The sequence below is a fragment of the Pelophylax lessonae genome (genome assembly GCF_965119305.1).
Source record: "Pelophylax lessonae genome assembly, chromosome: 3".
NCBI classification, from domain to species: Eukaryota; Metazoa; Chordata; class Amphibia; order Anura; family Ranidae; genus Pelophylax; species Pelophylax lessonae.
The window spans coordinates 612,653,232-612,673,354 of NC_138770.1; the positions used below are offsets into that span (position 1 = coordinate 612,653,232).

General features: G+C 42.2%; 2 protein-coding genes across 2 annotated transcripts in view; one reads left to right on the plus strand and one right to left on the minus strand.

The window, feature by feature from the left end:
* Positions 1-20,123, plus strand: part of BPNT1 (3'(2'), 5'-bisphosphate nucleotidase 1) — a 178,902-nt gene that overhangs the window by 89,315 nt on the left and 69,464 nt on the right. The window lies entirely within an intron of this gene.
* The window catches only part of IARS2 (isoleucyl-tRNA synthetase 2, mitochondrial), a 109,559-nt gene that overhangs the window by 84,383 nt on the left and 5,053 nt on the right, over positions 1-20,123 (minus strand). The window contains exons 2-8 of the mRNA XM_082249463.1: positions 18,785-18,907; positions 14,991-15,150; positions 12,879-13,027; positions 12,665-12,714; positions 5,145-5,254; positions 2,618-2,708; positions 82-197 (exon numbers count right to left, since the gene is read on the minus strand). Coding sequence (XP_082105589.1) covers positions 82-197; positions 2,618-2,708; positions 5,145-5,254; positions 12,665-12,714; positions 12,879-13,027; positions 14,991-15,150; positions 18,785-18,907 — 799 coding nt within the window. The remainder of the gene's footprint in view (positions 1-81; positions 198-2,617; positions 2,709-5,144; positions 5,255-12,664; positions 12,715-12,878; positions 13,028-14,990; positions 15,151-18,784; positions 18,908-20,123) is intronic.

The window sequence follows — 20,123 nt, forward strand, 5'->3', positions numbered from 1 at the left end:
CCTTTTGGTGATGTCAGGGACCGTGCTTGAGGCCCCCTATATCAAGAAAGTTAATCACAACTGATCTACATGAACATGTACCTTTAAAAGTTGAAATTATTTCAAACTTAGTTCCCAGGGAAAGTGCTGTGGAATTGGCAAGTTCAGTAGCCAGAATATAAAGCTCTCCTGAGGTCAAGCACTTTACCAAAGAATATCTGGAAATACAGAAGCAAATTCAATGCAAAGGCATGCCACGATATAATTTTTTTAAGTCATTGGTATAGCATACAATTTTGGATTAAAACAGTATAAAAATGATCATTATATAGGTGTACATATTTGCCTATTACATATTCAGACTTTGCTTCCTGCTTTTTAAAGTCCACTCCTCCCAGCAGCATCTGCACCCCCACACTCCACTAGTCTAGGGTCCTGATGTCATCAAGACCAGGGGGGTTCATAGCTCTGCTCTGGACATGAAGACACCAAGGGTGTCCACACTGCCCGAACATGGGGGAATGGTGGTAAGTAAATCGGTTTCTTCTCTCCCCTAGACAAAACCCACTATAAACCCCGACCATTTTTTTTTTTTTTTTGCCCAGAGTTTGGCTTTGAGAAGAGAATGTGCATTGTTTTACAAATCTATTGGCAGGTAACACAGTCTCAATATGTCTTTGTACTTATAGCTTTTTTGTTCTTTAAATCTTTTTATTGCTGGAGAAGACAGACATCAATACAGTCAATAAATTGCTCAACATGAGCACGAAAAAGGTAAAATACATGTAGAATTGACAAATAATGAAAATCAGGAACATCATTATGTTCGGATCACTATAAAGGGCTCAACATCTACTAAACATCTAGATACATTAATAAGCATTCAAGACAGCTAGAGAGTGTTCTATGGTCCCACTATGCAGAGATGCATTAAAATTCCCTGGGTCACAAAGCAAACACTCCACCAAAAAATCAAAAAATTGTATTCAGTGGTAATGGCAAAAGAGGAAGAGCACCATTTATCCCAGATCTTACCATACTTCATAGAGCAACCTCTATGTTCATAAATTATTTTTTCATATGGTAGTATAGGATTCACAATCTGTATCCAATTGTGAATAGATGGGGGGGCAGGTTGAATCCATTCAACTGCTATAGCTTTTTGGGCTAAGAATAATGTCTTTCTTAGCATGGCTCTATCATATCTTTGCCACTGCTCCTCATCTAGAGTGCCCGCCCAGAAGACATACTTTCGGGGTGTTTGGTACCGGTACAGAGAGAATGGAGGAAATAATATCAATCACTTTACCCCAATACCTAGTAATTACAGGGCATAGCCATATAACATGAGCAATGTCAGCGTTTGTACAATCCCACCTAGTACAGTTTGGAGCAGGTATGCAGTGCATGGTATATAACCTTGTTGGTGTGACATACGATTGATGCAGCATATAGAGTTGTATTAATCTATGATTAAGAGCCAGAGAGGCATAAATGAGAGGAACAAGCCTCCTCCCTCTCCTCTTCTGACAAATCTGGGATAAGTTGTTGCCATTTGGAGAAGATCATTAGTGGAGTTTGATAAATGGTAGCCAACAGCAAATGGAAGTATATCTCTGAAATTAGACTTTTGGGGCCCTGTGACCTCAATATCCCCATTAATGGGTAGTTAGAGAAATTATTGTTGTTCATTCCAATTTTAGTGAATACAGAGCTATTAGTTTGCTGTTTAGCAATATGAGCCATTAGTTGACTGGATTGATTCCCATATTCAAAGTATTTTTGTTGGGTATAAAAGGCTTTGCATTCGGTGACATGTGAGCTGAGTACATGCGAGATAGCTGTTCCCAGTGAACGCAGTTACCAACTGTGGGCGAATTTAAGTAATTTTCCTCTGCCTCTTGGTAATCCTGTGCTAATTCTTCCTCTTCCTGACCGGAGGATTTTTTAATGTAAGAAATATTTGATTTAAGCACTCCCCTCAAATAAGCTTTGAAGGTATCCCAAAATATCAAATCACTGGTAGTACCATGCGCCTCCAAAAAGACACTTAACTGATCTGGGACTCTATCATTGGAACCGAGCAAGGACAGCCAGAAAGGCTGCACCCTCCATGTTCTACATATACCAGCTGGCACAATATTTACAGTGACCAGAAGTGGGGAATGGTCTGAAATTCCCCTAGGGAGGTATTGAATACTATCCAACTTGGTTATGATTTTGTCATTGCTCAGGGCCAAATCAATACGTGATAAAGTCCCCCTACTTGGGATTGATCATAAAAAAGCTCTGGTGCTAGGATTAGGATTCTGCTAGAGATCACTCCATCCAAATTCTGTAATAAGTAATTTAAAGGCTGAGGGGCCTTGCAGAGGAGATATCAATGGGTCGCCGCATCTGTCAAAGATCGGATCCAAAAGAAGATTAAAATCTCCCTTACAGATTACATACGCTCCAGGGTATAATGCAACAAAGATTTTGGCATCTTTAATCTATTTATAGCTTTAAAGCCAGAGCTGCACTTCTTTTAAAGTAAAACAATATAGAAAAGATGTTCTTTTAAAGCTGTTTTTTCACTGTAACTCCTGGCACATTTTTATATAAACCATTAGAGTAGAAGTAAACAATATGGACGTACGATGAAGCCGGCATATAACAAATAGCCTGATTAGCAGGAATGGTCCATGGTTGCGTTGTCCAAATCAGAGCACTAACCTTCGCGGTGCCATCTACAAATGAAAGACTTATTATTAGGTGGGGATTTTGTACACAAGAAAACACTTTACTAGATTGCTTCAATCCAACATTCTCCTAACCACATGATCTCTCACACCTGTACACCCGTATGGACCAGAGGAATTTTTACATTTCGGCTATGGGCTTCTACATTCAACAATAGTTTTGTCATTACTTAAGGGGTATTAAATCGAAAACCAAAAATAAAAAAAATTGCAGCTTGCCAATACCTTATCCTGTTGCTTCATGCATAACACATATGTGGAGGCAAAAGGGTTGGTTTTAACGCCCACACGCTGCATTTACCCATCACTGGGCAGCCAATGTTTCTATGCTGAGAACACGCTCACTGCTTGCTCCCAGAAGAGAAACCAAGCTGTCAGAGACAGCTCCTGGTCCCCTAGAATAATTTTTAGCTAGCAGAACCAGCTCCTGATCATGGGACCACTGTAACAGCCAATCACAGTGGTCCCATGATCACCGATCTTTTCTGCCCTCTGGCCATACAGATCCCTATTAAGTTGAGGCTGGGCATTAAGGGGTTAAATGTAGTGGCTACATCTGTTTTTTTCTGGCTTTTCTTTTCCATGATTTTTGCCTGGTGATCCAGCCAGTAAAATACTTCCTGCCTTTAGGTGCCTCCACTCCACTAGAAGAACCTTTAGACAGCAGCAATGTCAGTCTGGGCAAAGGGTAGTGTTAGAAGATTTAGATGGACTAGAATAACAAATTAAAGCTGAACTCCAGTTAATGCTTTTTAAGCAGTAACAACAGTTTTGTTCCATTTAAGATTAAGATGCAATATAATATGTATTTTTTTTTTTTTTTTTTTTTTTTTTTTAAGGGGTTTAATACTGCTTTAAGATTATTCCATAATACATATATCATTTATATATTTATTTTTTTATAGCACAAACAGGGCTTTTTTGGTGATACTGTCCTGCAAAAAAGAAACAATTTAATAACCTGTTCTGTACAAAATAAAACATGAAGAAGTGTAAAGTAAACAGATAGTAAATGTGTCAGGGCTGAAAACTGCATGGTCAAAAAATTGGATTTTTGACCGTAAAATCCATTTCTCTGATGTTCAATGACGGACACAGCTTCTGGTATTCTTAACCATTGGGTTATACTGCCCCCATACAGGAGTAGGACACTAGGCAGAAAAAAATTCTGGCTACACCCATGGGCATTCCCAGGGGTATACTCCCTCTCTCTGCTATAGCCACTCAGTTTTTTTCTGCCTAGTCAGGAGTAAAGACCTAGATCCTTGCTGGAATCTTCGGTCCTGGCAATTATTTTTTAAATGGAATTTTTTCCTATTTATGTTATTTTGTATTATTTTTTTCAGGTGGGTTCCCCAGGAAGCAGGGACAGCATTCGCCAGTCAGGTATAAGTGGTTGGGCTGATTTACCAGACCAGCAGGGTAGAAGAACTACATGTCCTGTGCATTTCAGTTATGTAAGTTTTTTTTCCCAGTGTGTGTAGCACTCCCAGCGTCTACAAGTTTTTAACCACTTGCCACAAAATCACTACCTGTACGTAATTTTCCTCAAGTGGTTGTACTGGAGCAGGCATCACCCTGGGACCGTTTATTAGACCAAATGGTCCATTTTCTTGTAATAACAACCGATGCGGCTAAGCAGGCATTTGGCTGTTATTACAAGCAACGGGAGGGGACGCCCCCCCCCCCTTCCATCCCACCGGGAGACCTGAGCGACCAGCCAGCATGTCTGCTGGCTGTCCGGAGAGCAAACAAAGCTGGAATCGGCTTTGATCGGGTCTCCAATGTATTAACCCGGAAGCAACGTCAGGACGTCACTTTCAGTTTACTCGGCAGCCAATGGCACCAGATTTAAAAAATCCAAAGTACTCAAAATTGCCGATCTTGGCGTTTTGAATACTTTTAAGTGCAAAGAAGGGATTTAGGGTCTTTTACACCCCAGATCCCTCCATAAAAAGAGTATCTTTCACAAAATGTTATTTGGGTACATTGCCGTATCGCAAAAAATGGTCTGGTCAGGAAGGGGATAAAATCTTCTGGAGCTAAAGTGGTTAATGACATTAAGAGTTCCATTTACCATGGAGAGCAGATATTGCTATGTTAGCCCATATCATGGCCTGCATTTTGTGGCCCATTCATAAAATGCAGGCCGCAACATGAAGCCTGTGATTGAAAAAGAGCGGGTCAAATGACTGACTGGTTATGCAACCGGGCTCAACTCCCATTTCTATTTTTTTTTTTGCATTTATATAAATGTTGCTCTGCTGGTTTTAGAGTCCCAAAGCCAGCAGAGAGCTAAGCACACTTGTAAAGCACAAAGCTGTTGGTGTTGGTTTACCAGCAGATTGCAGGGGATAATACCTCATCATTGGGGCATTTTTCAAATGTGTAGAAGAGGTATTTATATTCTTCTTTTACAGTTACCTATTACAGACGCCAGATTGGGAGGAGGTTTCTGCAAAGGAAACTTTGCATAGATTGATCTGCTGACATGTTGCTGGTTATATTCCAGTTCTGCTTCAGCCAGTGCTGTCCTAAAAAAGGTAGAGAGAAGAGTAAACAGTACAGCCAGAGTGAAAGGTACATAGGAACTTTTCACAAAAACAGGAACACAAAAATGCAGCAGACCTGGAGCGCTGTGTCATCTTATAGTAGGTTTATTATGTTTTTAGCCTTTTCCGGTAAGGTACACCCTCTAGTGGCTGGAAACAGCTTTGCAACAAATTATATTGTATATTGGGTGATTCTAAAAGCCTCATTCACATTCATTCAAACATTGTAACTGTGCGCTTTTGAAGTCTACTGATAAAGCAAACCTGTTCTTTACCCATAGGACAACAAAAAAAGGTTCACTTTAGAGCATATCTGAAGTCAAAAAATGTTTTGCTTTAATTGTAGAGATTAGGGTATAGATGACCAAAATGTTATTGTGACAGATTTTCATCAGTTTTCCACTGAGAAAAAGTATTTATCTATTTATTACAGGTACTGATATAGTGCCATCAATTTACATTCACATCAGTCCCTGCCCTCAAGGAGCTTACAATCTAAGGTTCCTAACTCACATTCATACATACACATACTAGGGCTAATTTAGGCAGGAGCCAATTAACCTACCAGAATGTCTTTTGCGTGTGGGAAGAAAACGGTGTTCCTAGAGGAAACCCACACAGGCACAGGGAGAACATGCAAACTCATTGCAGGTAGTTCCCAATACTTCCTGTACCATAAAAACAAGAGGAAGTGAGGGGATAACTCTCCTCAAATTGAGAGCTATCCCCTCTTGGACAGTTGTCACCGGAACAGATGTCCCCACTGGAAGACTTAGTTAGAAAAATATAGGAGAGAAGACAGAAAAAGACTAAGTGGCCCTTTGAGTCTTAACCTCTATTCCTGTTGCAAAGACAACTCAAAATTTGGACTTGGATTCTCCCTCACTTCCAGATTCCATGACAGTGAGGCTCCCCAGCACAGAGAGCAGTTAAAGTGGTTGCAACCCCCCCCCCCCTCCGCACCCCAAAAAAAGTGTTACTGTTCCTTTAAAGCATGATCTATAGCATAGTGCTTTTTCAGTGTAATTTGTCCCTTTCTATGTTCTAAAATACCTGATAGATTTTGCCTGTTCCTATATCCCCCTATGGAGTCACTTAACTAACGTTTATGATGTAAAAGTCATGTAACTCATTTGCATACATTATCCCATGCAGTAAAGTCCAATTCACAAAATAAATAAAAAAAAAAAAAAAAAAGATTATGCTGTATTTACCACAATCTATAAAACCTGCCGGTAAATACCATAAATGAAACCTGCAGTACGCTCTTAACAGAGAGAAAAAAAACATGCGATATTTGTCACCAGGGTTTTGCTGGCGGTATCACATGTAGAAACAGCTTGGAGCCCCCAAAAGCTGGTTGCTAAGGAGCAAGACTGGAAGCTGACAGCTGAATATTAAAAAAACATGCCGACAATTGAAAAAAAAAAACTGCTCCGCTTGCGACAAACTCTTCCATGGTCTGCCTGCTCCAGCATGTTACTTAGTTACATAGTAGGTGAGGTTGAATAAAGACAATAGTCCATCCAGTTCAACCTGTGTAGGTGTGTGTGACTGTAATCATCTAACATAGCCCTTAATCTGATCCTTGAGATGTAAAAGTCTAAGAGTCTTTTGAAAGCCACCATACTTCCCGCAGAAACCACCTCTTGTGGTAGACAATTCCACAATCTTGTAGCCCTAACAGTAAAGAACCCTCCTCATTGCCTGAGGTTAAAACGCTTCTCCTCTAATCGCATTGTATGTCCTCGAGTCCTCATGCAATTCCTTCGAATGAACAGCTTTTTTTCTAAGCTGAGATCCCCATTAAGATATTTATAAATTGCTATCATGTCCCCTCTCAGACGTCTCTTCTCCAGGGAAAATAAATCGAGTGATTGCAGCCGCTCTTCATAGTTAAGGTCCTCCAACCCCCTAATCAGTTTAGTTGCCCTTCTCTGGACTTTCTCCAGCTCCAACACATCCCTTCTGAGGACTGGCGACCAGAACTGGACAGAATACTCCAGATGCGGTCGGACCAGAGTTTTATAAAGTGGAAGGATTATAGTTTTATCTCTGGAATACATCCCTTTCTTTATGCATGCTAATATTCTGTTGGCTTTGGAAGCTGCCGCTTGACATTGCATGCTATTGCCTAATTTATCATCAACCAAGACTCCCAGATCCTTCTCCATTTTTGATTCCCCCAAGGGTTCCCCTCCTAACGTGTATTGTGTTTTTATGTTTTTAGTCCCCAAGTGCAAAAGCTTACACTTCTCCACGTTAAACCTCATTTGCCATGTCGTTGCCCACTCCGTTATTTTGTCCAGGTCATTCTGTAGGATATCTGCTTCATGCTGTGCAGTTATTGCCCTGGCCAATTTTGTGTCATCTGCAAAAACTGATATCGAACTACTGATCCCGTCCTCAATGCTGTTTATGAATAAATTGAACAAGGTTGGTCCCAGGACTGAGCCCTGGGGCACCCCGCTTACTACCTCAGACCAGTCTGAGTATGCGCTGTTTATTACCACCCTTTGGACACGGCCTTTTAGCCAGTTCCGTATCCAAGAGCAAACCCTGCTGTCGATACCTGCAGACCTTATTTTATAAATTAAGCGCTTGTGGGGAACTGTATCAAACGCCTTAGCGACATCCAAGTACACCACATCCACTGGTCTGCCCCTATCTAGCTCACAGCTTACCTCCTCGTAGAATGCTAAGAGATTGGTTTGACAAGAACGCCCATTTGTAAACCCTTGCTGGTTACTGCTGATGATGTTGTCTTTAGCATAGTCTACGATATAGTCCCTTATCATCCCCTCCAAAAGTTTACATATTATTGATGTCAAGCTGACAGGCCTATAATTTCCCGGGATATGCCTCTGCCCCTTTTTGAATATCGGAATCACGTTAGTCTTCCTCCAATCCCCTGGTACATCTCCTGTCCTAATACTGTCAGCAAAGATCAGGAACAGTGGTCTAGATATAACCTTACTGAGTTCCTTGAGTACTCTCGGATGTACGCCATCCGGACCTGGTGATTTGTTTGTGTTAAGTTTATCCAGTCTTTCCCTGATTTCACCCTCTGTTAGCCATAGTGGCAAGTCCTGTGTATTACTACTAACCATACAGTCATGGTCAGTGTACCCCTCCTTTTCCTGTGCAAAGACTGATGAGAAAAAAGCATTCAGCACGGTTGCTTTTTCAGTGTCCTCTGTAACCATCCTCCCATCAACGTTAATTATGTGTGCAATATGCTCTGCCCTAGGTTTTTTTGCTGTTGATATACTTAAAGAATTTCTTTGGGTTTTTTTTACTATCCTCCACTATTTGTCTCTCAAAGTTGATTTTAGCCATCTTGATTTCTTGCTTACTTTTCTTATTTGCCTCCTTGTATTGCTGGAAGGCCGATACTGTGCCTTCTGATTTATATTTCTTGAAGGCCAATTTTTTTCCCCTAATAAGTTTTTTAAAGCTACGGTTTAGCGAGCCAGGTTTGGCTTTGTCTCTTCTAAATTTATTTCCCATAGGAATGCACTGCAAGATGCATTTGCTTAATATGTTCCTAAAGCATTCCCATTTTTCCTCTGTGGTCAGGGATCCCAGGGTTTGGTCCCAGTTTACCCTTTCCATCAATGAGTACAATTTTGGAAAGTTTGCCAGTCTGAAGTTTAGGGTTCTTATGTTCCCCACTTGCCTTATTATATTGTTATTTATACTAAATGTGATCATCCTGTGATCGCTAGAGCCCAGGTTGTCCTGGACTCCTACCTCTGAGATTATGTCTGGGTCATTAGTGATCAATAGATCCAGGACTGCGTTTTCTCTGGTAGGGGAATCCACCAACTGTGACATGTAATTATCCTGTAAGGTTTCCGTGAATAGACGGCCTTCTGTGAGTGTGTAGTCCCCTCTTCCCAGTCAATGTCGGGATAATTGAAGTCCCCCAATATGATGACTGATCCCAGTTTTGCCACTTTACCCATTAGTGCTAAAAATTCCTGCTCTACCTCCTCCCCTTGGTTAGGTGGCCTATAGCAAACCCCCACAACTACTTTTTCCTTATCTTCTTCCCTATCGAGTTCAACCCACACAGATTCTAAATCCATGCTCATCCCATCCGTAATGTCACTCCTTTCTATCACCTTTATATTGATCTTGACATAGACACATACCCCTCCCCCTCTTTTTCCTACCCTGTCCTTCCGGTACACCGAATACCCTTGGATATTGGCCAGCCAGTCATGTGAGGGGTCGAACCAAGTCTCGGTTATTCCCACAAGGTCTATGTCCTCCTCATGTACTAACATTTCCAACTCATCCATTTTATTAGGCTCCTGGCATTAGCATATACCCCTCTTAGTTTTACGGAAGTTAAACGTGATTGGCGGTTATGTTTATTTCTGTTTGGTCTGCGGTTTTCCCGCACAGACCCGTCAATTGATGTTGTGGACCTACTGTCGCTGCTGACCCTACCACTGCCTTCAGTCCTCTGCTCCCTCCTGACTGACTCTACTTCTGAGCCCTCCCCCCCGTCTCCTAGTTTAAAAGCCCCTCCAACTTGGTGGCCATCTTTCTCCCCAAAAGAGCTGTACCGTCCCCATTAAGGTGTGTGACATTTCTTAAATAGGTAAGGGGCAGGGACACCCAGTGACGTCACCCGGTTGCACTGCCCTCTTGAGACGTCAACAACAGGTGCATGCTGGGACAGTGACGTCACAAGGGGGCGGTGCCACCAGGTGGTGGTCCCGCCCCTTACCCATTTAAGAACTGTTACACAGCGGAGCAAGCAGACTGTGGAAGCATTCATTGCGAGCAGAGCTTTTTCTTTTCCTTTTTTCGGTGGTGGGCGTCGTGATTGATGATGGATATACATTGGGGGTCATTGTCTTTTTTTTTTTTTTTCAATAAAGAACTTTTTTTTACACTTTATTCTGGCGAATGAGTATACTGATTTACATGGGGGGGGGGGTGATTCCTGGGGCCCCCTGTTAAAGACCATGGTTGTGGGGAAGAGGCCCTTGTCTCCATCACCATTGGGACAAGGTGGGGTGGGAGAGAGGAGGCAATAGCACCTCCCATGTGGAGGGCATGTAGCCTGGTATGGTTTAGGAGGGGGGGGGGACAACCCCCCCCCCTGCCAGGCTGCATGCTTGGAAAAAGATCTGGTATGGCTCTTCAAGGCTGAAGAAAGTACGCCCTTTGGAAACTAGTTTCAGTATCCACAGCATTTGGAGTACACGGACTCATGTCTTGTGACCCCCTCAGCACATTGGTATAGCACTTACAACTGCCCCAGGGCCCTCACAGTACCGCCATAGACTTCAGTGCCTGAGTGTCTCCGTCCAAACTCATGGAGCAGCCCTGGGCTAAGAGCCCCAGGCTGCAGGAAGGAAATACATAGTGGAGCAGCCATTCAGCTTGGTGGATGGATGGGATCATTCTGGCTTCTTTTACACTGTACAGGAGTGTTGTTTCACTGAAGCCATGTGAGGGTATCTTAAACAATCTTTTCCCTGGTGTCAAAAAAAAAAAAAAAGGAGGAGGTTTTACACTAGGGGAACGCTTCCCTTGTTTTTTCCCCTTCATGTCAGAAGGGGAATCTCTGCGCACCCCACTGCTCTCTTTAGATCGGGGAATGAGAGTGGAGGAAAGTCACGTGACTGCACAGCGGGACCGTGCAAGAAGTTATTTAGGATTATAATTTTTAAAAAACACACACACTGGACTTTAAATTTTGCTAAAAAGAGAGGATACAAGAAAGGCCCCTTTCCGATCAAGACCACCTGTCAGTTTTTCAGGAGGACCTGATCGGATGCTACATTTACCCCTATGGGGCAGCGGATGTCAGCGGTGAAATGTCTGCTGACACCCGCTGCTATCCGATCCTCTCCGTGAAATCCAGACAGATGGTAACCCTATTTTCCATCCGTCTGGTGGATCAGATTGGATGGGATCCATAGAGGAGAACGGGGCTCTGACAGGTCCGTCTCTCCACAGTAGACAGAGACGGACCTGTCAACCGCCTGCTCAGCGGGGATCAGCGGATCGATACCCCGCTGAGCAAAGCGGAGTCCGCCAAGTGGAACGCCCGTGTAAAAGGGGCCTATATTATTATGTTATGTGACTTTACAAAAACTTTATTGTTTGTAAATGGCTAAATGCTGTTGACTGGTAATTACAATTTTAAAAATTAGTAAACAAAAGGCGTTCTGAATTCTTTGTAATATGCTTGCACATATTCAAGATAACTTTTCTAAAATGTTAAAGGTATTTTAGTAAGTTCTTACGAAATTTAACAAAAATATTCTTAAAAAAAAAAAAAAAAAAAAAGAGTAAATTAAAAAGGGGGGAGGGGGGGGTTCTACTAACCCTTCCACACTATCTAAAACTATAAAAAAAAAAAGTTTTGGTTTTAGATACATGATAATGGCAGCCCCACCAACTGTTTATATAAACTTTTACGTAACCTAAAAGGTCACAAACATCTTCTCGAAGCTGTACTGAAAAGGGTAACTAATGTGAGTAAACACAAATTTAGGAAGTTTAGGAGTGGTCTCATTTATCCATGTCATGGTATAGCTAGCAAATAATCACATCAGGGATGAGTTCACCTAATTTATCCCGCAAGAAATTGCAAAAGCAGTAGAAGATCCGGATGACAAAATGTCCATAAAATCACAAACAATGCATAATGCAAACAGCAGAGGGAAACGAAACAAGTAGGGTAACATGTTTCATGCTAATCAAGCACTTACTCATAGCACATCATGTTTAGACCTACTCCATACATATATAACTTATTCACAAGAAAGATGTTACTGTGGACCGCCATTTATAAGTGGGTGAGACATTCCCTGCCATGCAACTGCGAGTATACGCGCCCCTTGTATAGATGCAGCTGTGGAGCGGGGAATGCTTTGGCCGCTTATGATTGGCGGTCCACAGTAGCAACTTTCTGGTGGGATAGCTCAGGCAGGTTCGAGCTAGTATCCAAACACACCTGAGCTCATTTCAATTATCAAATAACATTTCTGTTATATGATTATTGAAATGAGCACATATACTATATAGTTTGGCATGCATTGAGGATCATAGCAAGCGCTGTTTAGAATATCTTACTGTTTATGATCTCTAGTTTAAAAAGGTATTAGACAGCAACTGCAATCTCTAAATCGCATGAGGTGCGAGTGTTCATTTTGTATTTATACACCTAAGTTCATCCCTACCCAGCATTTATATCCACACAGGTAGCACAAGTCTAGTATATTGGGACTAACTGCTACTAGCTAAGCTATATATTCAGGAGTTGTACAGGGCAGAGTATGTAAGGAAAATGGAAAAAAAGATACAAAAAGATTAAGGATCTCTGTAACAAGACGGATATAAACAAGAAATCATATTACTTACTTTGATGATGGAGACCAAAACACAGGTCTGTAATCCTGATAAATATGCCCCTGCAAGGCAAAAATTAGAAAAGTATTTACTATCCAAAAGTCAAACAGTCACTAGCTGTAGGTACGATACAAAGATTACTTGACCCCTATATGATTTTTTAGAAAACAATTCAAACAGACATTCTGCTAACCATCACAAGCACAACCCACAACAAGTTCAATACCTTTTCATGCATTTTGCTGAAGACATCCAACTGTTTTGCCTCGTAATTCTTATCAAAGGTGTAATAGCACTTTTCCCAGTCTGCCATCACTCCCCAGCGAATGAATGATGCTTTTTGCTTCTCTATGGCTTTTTCTGCAAATGCCTTGGCTAAACAGAAAAAGAGCATATCGTTTTGATTGAAAACATTACTGGGACATAGCTTCAGAATATTAAGCAACCTAGGAATGTACTGCCACCTACAGGAAACCAAGGGCTGGCCCCTTGAAGCTATAAACCCTTCCACCTCTCAACTGCTCAGTCCTGCTTAGTGTCCTTAGGAGAATAGATGTTCTTCTCCTTTTTGTTTGATTTGGAAGATTTTTTTTTTCTACGATCAATAATCGACTAGTCAATTTGCTAACAACTCTAGGATATTGATTGCAATAGCAATAACCCTGAACAACTGAATAGCACAAAATTCCACCACAACAAGACTGGCGTACATTGTGACAATCGTGGGAAAGAAAATCCTGCCTTCCACCAATGCCAGGGACAGAAGTCCAATGATACGGACATCTTGGGTCTGGATTTGTCCCTTGGCATAGAATGTTCCATTGCAAACTTGAGTAGAATTGAGTAAAATGAAGGTGGATACCATCAATTCCAACACAAGCATGCAATTCCTTGCACTGGGATAGCAGCTAATTTTACAATTCAATAACCCACTTCTGCAGACTGTTAGCTTGCCCAACCTATTACAGGATCAGGCTGACAGAAAGCACGTCACAATGTATGACAGCAGCACCTCCTGACCGGCTATTGTAGATAAATGGCCAGCCAGGAGCGTTGCAGTTTTTGTTTTGTAAGCTTTTTTCACCTTTATTTTCACCTGGTGACCAAGTCATTAAGCCTGTGATTTTTTTAACTTCCTTTAGCATACCAAGCTGTCAAGCAAAATGGACTGATTTCATGTGCGCAATGAATTACTGGTCATTACGGAGCCACCCTTAGTTAGTGCAGCATTAGAGACCTTATACAGATAGGGCCACTAGTTAAGAATAAAACAGTCCACAGTCCTCTCCAGATCACTTGGTCATAGTTGCATTTAGGTACCCTATCCTCTACCCCCCACCCTCTTGGTTTTCTTTGTTTCCCTATGTTGCTCCTACCCCCCTCCTGGCTTCTCCTACATAGACTGCTTTTTTTTTTCCCTAGACTATGCCTATCTAACATTTCCTATACGACTCTCCTAGTTATCTCAAGCTCTTGAGTAACTAGTGTTACCAAACCGTTCCTTGTGATTCGCTGTGGCCATAAGTTCCAGAAATATTGTTCTTTGTGATGTCTTGTGGCCAGAAGTTCCTCCATCCTTTTAATTGTATTATTCCTCGAAAACCACAAACCAATTTTTAGGAGTATAGGTTGTTTCCAAAATACTGGAATGTACATTTTAAAGGTAAATATGTAGGCTACGCAGCTAGTTCAGTTAAAGCGTTTTTTACCCCAAAATTTTATATTGCTTTGTGCCTGCTGTACCATGAACTTGTATGAGAAAGTATCCTGTTCTCTTTGTATTACTTCCTTTATGTGAAATCTTTGGCATTCCTGCTGGTCCCCTTGCTTTCTTATTAAACCAGACCACACCAAGCAGGAGAGCACACCGTGGTCAGTGTGCTAGCTATATTGGGAACGCAGCCTGCTCTCCTCCAACGATTAGACCTATCCTGACACGCCCCCACTGCACAGCCATTTACTGGGAAGCTTAGTGTACTGCTGCTTCTCTTCCCCCAGCTCTTATGCAGCTGAGAACAGAGGGAAGGTTATCACTTATAAAAAAGGTAAAAAAAAAAGGTATTTATAATGTTTTTTTTTGTTTTTTTTATTATTTCTCTACACAAATGTTTTGCCTTTTATTTTGATTTTAAACTGAATGGGTTGTTTTACTAGGTGATCATTTACAATCACTTAGAGGAGTAGAAAGATTCCTTTTCTCTTTGTTTTTACTAAGAACAGTGAACAGCCCCATACTTCATACATAACCCTTCAGTCTTAATTGTTTTGTGTAGTTGTGCAAACTTTTTATGGTACAACATTATTTTAGTAACTTGTCATTGTCCTTCTGTTTCCCTACCTCTACTTCTGATTTCCATAGGTGTCAAACTGTCGGCTTTGTCTCCAAGTTCAGCAAGGGCTTTTAGTTCTATTGGTAACCCATGACAATCCCATCCTGGAACATAGGAAACCTTATACCCCCGCATCATATGAAAACGATTCGTAATGTCCTTTAGGATCTGAAAGACAAAATAAATGTTACACTGACATCTGCACTAAAAATTCTTAATGATAATCTGTTTAAAATATTTCAGGTTAAATTCTTGAGCAAAGCTTTAAGGTGGTTGTAAACCTCAGACATGAACAAAGCATATCCCTCTATAGTGTGTACTTGTCCCAATTAGCAACACTAAAGCCGTACGTAAATATTCGGCCGCCGACCGATCGGCCGATTGTAGGCTTGTTAGCATGATGCTTCCGACAGCACATTTTCGGCCGAACAGAATCGGGTGTGCAGGCATTAAAATTTTTGTTGGCCAACACCAGAACGGCCGATTGTTCGCCATTCAGTACAGATTTCGGCCGACAGACAGCAGATTAGCAAGACTGGGCATGCTCAGAAAAGAAAAAAGACAAGGAAAGTTAACCATCACATGACATCACTTCTGCAGTCGGCTGTTGGCCAACAAAATTCGTGTGCAGTCTTTTGCAGTTTTCAACAGACACGACAGCCCTGGACAAAAGACGGCCGATCGTTCGGCCGACGATCAGTACGTGTGTACGAGGCTTTAGTGTTATTTCTGTCTGCTGTTTCCTTCACCTGCTATCTGCATTAATCACTTCTGACAAGTTTTCCTGATGCCAAGAAAAGGTGACAGGGGAGGGATCTCCAGCTGATTGACAGCCTTAGCTCTGTTCCTGTGTGTTATGTGAAGGGGGTGTGTCCCTTCCCTCCAATCAGCTGTCAGAGTTCTCACCACTGAGCTCTGCTGAGTGTGACTTCAGCTCTCTGCCCCCTTTTTTCTGACAGCTCAGAAAAGCTTTAAAAATTCTAGACTTTGAACAGGTGTAGAGAAAAGAAGACTGCATATAGACAGATACAACTTTTGTAGGAGGATTTGTTTAATCTCTGTGTATGTCCTGAGGCCAGTCACTTCACTGGGTATATGTAAGGGTAAAAATTAGTATTTAACCCTTGCATATGCATATTTTACATGGTGCTACGACATCCCGGAGCAGTGATGGCGAACCTTGGCACCCCAGATGTTTTGGAATGCTCATACACTCTGCAGTGTAGTTGAGCATCATTGGAAATGTAGTTCCAAAACATCTGGGGTGGCAAGGTTCACTATCACTGTCCTAGAGTTTGACCGCACTGCCAAGTGCAGTCCATAATCTAACAGACACGGTCAGATACCTACCCCTTTCTTTACACCGCAGCACATCTAATACAAACACCGCAGCACATCTAATACAAAGCAAATCAATGAAAGCTTTGTTTGTAGCAATAGAAACTGAGAAGATGGCATGACCACATTTAGTAACTAAAACTTAAACTTTTCAAAAAAGATTATGGACCTATAAACGCCTAAAAAGTATCAACTTGTCCTACAATCTTGGACAAGTATAAAACTTGCCTGTGGGCCAAAATCTGGTGCTTTGTGTTACAGCTGATGGGAGGGTTACATGACCAAGATCTCTGCATTGGTTATATGGTCTCTTCTAAATGGATTTTAGGGTTTCATAATCTGAACAGGTTATCTCTTGAGGAGTAAAACAAAAAGAAAGAACAGTGCCATCTAAGTGCAGCAATAGGGTATGTTTATTCCAAACAGATGAATAAAACTCACAGGATAACAGAGATGTCAGCGTATGTGTCTGGATATAAAGTATTCATCCGCTCTGGGGTGCTGTAAAATGTGGAGTGCCTCTCATCACGTTTGCGCTGGTGGCTCCCAACGCTTCCTGGGACACGGGTACACTCTAGAGAAGCCGGCCAGCGTCACATCCGGATGTCAGGTGGAGCAGGGTGGTGCGCGCATTCGGAGCATGTGTGCTCCTTCAACAGGCAATCTGACTAGCCATTTTGGAAAAGGTATAAGTAGGGAACCAGGGACCCTGGGCGTGTCAGAGTAACACTAAAGGCCCGTACACACGTACCGATCGTCGGCATACAAACGTCGGTGGACGAAGGATCTGCCGATTGTACGCGTGTTAGTATGGTGCCTCCGACAGATGTCTGCGCACAATCCGCGGACAAAAGTCTTTCGTGCAAACATGAAAATATTTGTATGCCGACACCAGAACGGACGATTGTTCGCCTGTCAGTACACAATTCGGCCGACAGACCGCAGATTTGCAAGACTGGGCATGCTCAGAAAATAGAAAACACAGGGAAAGTTAACCATTACATGACATCACTTCTGCAGTCGGCGGACAAAATTCTTGTGCTGTCCTTGTGCTGTCTTTGCACTTTTCAGCAGACACCGACATCCCGGGGAGAAAAGAGGAACATTTGTAAGCCGACCATCGGTACGTGTGTACGGGGCTTAAGAGAGCGGTTCCAAACTGCACATATTTTTCCACTAAACACAAGACTAGATAACTAATTATGTCATAAATTGCACAGTATAAAATAAAATCAATTAAATTAGAACTCAATACAGGTGACACAATAATAACCTAACATACAGCTGAAAGGAGCAAATCACATTGTTGAAAAAATTACACAGTTTAAAATATAAAAATAAAATGTATTAACATGATGTCCAATGTCTAATGGGGACAGAAAAAGTGTGTCATGTATTTACGCATACCCGATATCAGGACTGAGTGGTGACCATAAGGGTCCGTAACCTAAAATAGTGAACTGGATGTGTTAGTCACAAGGTGATATTTATGAAAATATCATAAGATGTTGGCAGAGGCTTGAACGTTCGACCCCAAATATATTATTATAAAAAACTAAATACGAGATTAGCACTGTATCTGTCTCCACATGCGACCGCCAGGAGAGATGGTGGCAGTCGGCATACTGGAGACAAACCAAGGGGATCCAATGAAATCTAAAATAAAATAAATAAGAAGGGTTAAAGCAGGGGGCTGGCCTCCAACTCCTCTTTTAACCCTCCAGGTGCCAAAGTGTACGAACGGTAAATCCAATCGGGCATATAGACGTTTAAAGGGTTCTGCTGCAGGCAGATTTTTTGGCATGGCCTCAATCACCCAAATTCTGAGTTCTTGAGAGGACTGATTGTGATGTGTGTAGAAGTGTTTGGGAACGCTATGCTGATCAGACCCTTCACCCACTGATCGCCTGTGCTCACTGAACCGGTTTTTGAAGACAAGACAAAGCAGCCAGCTCCAAACACCCTGCGTGCAGAAGTAACAGCCACCAAAAAAAGCTACCTTCTGGGACAATGTAAGCAGAGGAGCCTCACAAATATTTTCGAAAGGCGGTTTCTGAAGAACCGTCAGGATCCACGGGGCAACGGAGACCGCACTGGAGGATCCAAGTGGCGAACCCCCTGAACAAAGGTGCGAACCAAAAAATGCGCAGTCAAAGGACGTTGAAAGAAAATCGTCAAGGCTGAAACAGTCACACAAAACCCTATCCTTCAGCACCTGGCTTTCAACAGCCAAGCCGTTAAAGCCAGCGACTGTAAAGCAGGATGGAAGATCGGCCCTTGAGCCATAGGGCAAAAGCATTAAGACAACACAAAATGCTTGAGTGGGGTTGGGGTGGCTTAGTAAAAGTGTAAGATAAAAAAAAACTTGTACTTTAATGGGGTATTTACAGTATTTTACTATCTAGCTACGCTGTCACTGGACAACTGAGATGTAAAACATGGGGGATCAGTAATACATGGTTACCTTATTCAGTGCGTGTCCAACGTGGGGGTCCCCGTTAGCATAGGGTGGTCCATCATGCAAGCTGAACTCTTTCTTGGATTTTCTGCTTCTTTGCCAGTTGTAAAGTTGTAGGAAGTTACACTCCTGTGTGGGGAAAAGATGGGAAAACATTCATACAGGTGCCGAGAAAATGCTGAAAACCATTAACAACTCTAGTTATACCCAACATACAAATCTATCATCTCCTTCAGCAAAGTGCCCCTCCTCTACACTCCCACAGCAGAGCGCCCCCTCTTCTGCACTGCCTCAGCAGGGCGTCCCCTCCTCTGCACTCCCACAGCAGAGCGCCCCCTCTTCTGCACTGCCTCAGCAGGGCGTCCCCTCCTCTGCACTCCCACAGCAGAGCGCCCCCTCTTCTGCACTGCCTCAGCAGGGCGCCCCCTCCTCTGCACTGCCTCAGCAGGGCGCCCCCTCCTCTGCACTGCCTCAGCAGGGCGCCCCCTCCTCTGCACTGCCTCAGCAGGGCGCCCCCTCCTCTGCACTGCCTCAGCAGAGTGCTATAGCAATCTTGGTGCTGTCGTGTTTGTCATAGTGATATTGATGTAATCTAGCCTTTTTTAACCAGGGTGCCTTGAGATATCTTCAGGGGTGCCTTGCAAAATGTGTAGAAAAAAATATACAAAGTATATTCCCTGCGCCAAGGTGAGGTATCCAATAAGTGTGTATATCACAGAGTCTAAAGATTAAAAAAGATTGGAAAATATATAGGTGTAAAAAAACTTTTATATTTGGAGCCTTCTTTTTCTCCTTTCCCACTGCATTGACCATCACACCCCGGAGTCCAGAGGAGCCATTACTAGCCCATAGGACCACCTTAAAAGGGGAAGCCATTTGGCCCAGGGGGCCACTAAAGCTTGAACGGTCTTAATGTCATATGACATATAAGACTCACGTCATCTGGTAAGTGGCCCATCTTATTCATTTTCACTCTGGACAAGGAATTGATACCCTGAACAATCAAGCCAGAGCACTTGCACCTTTGTGGATAACCACTTGCACTGAGGACATTATTTTTGAGCACAAAGTCACTATTTATTGTTGGACTTTCTTTTAGATTTATATCTTTTCTTAGGAAATATTGCTGATTGATTTATTTAAAGTTATTTTCAACTGACATTTATGTCACAGTCACTTATGCACATCAGATTATAATTTAGCATAGCACTATTGTCACTTTTTATGGCTTTTCTATTATGAATCTATATTTATTTATATGCTATTTACTGCAATTTTATTTTTCATATGTTATATATTGAGTCACACTGGCACTTTACAGCACAGGTTTAATTTATACTGGAAA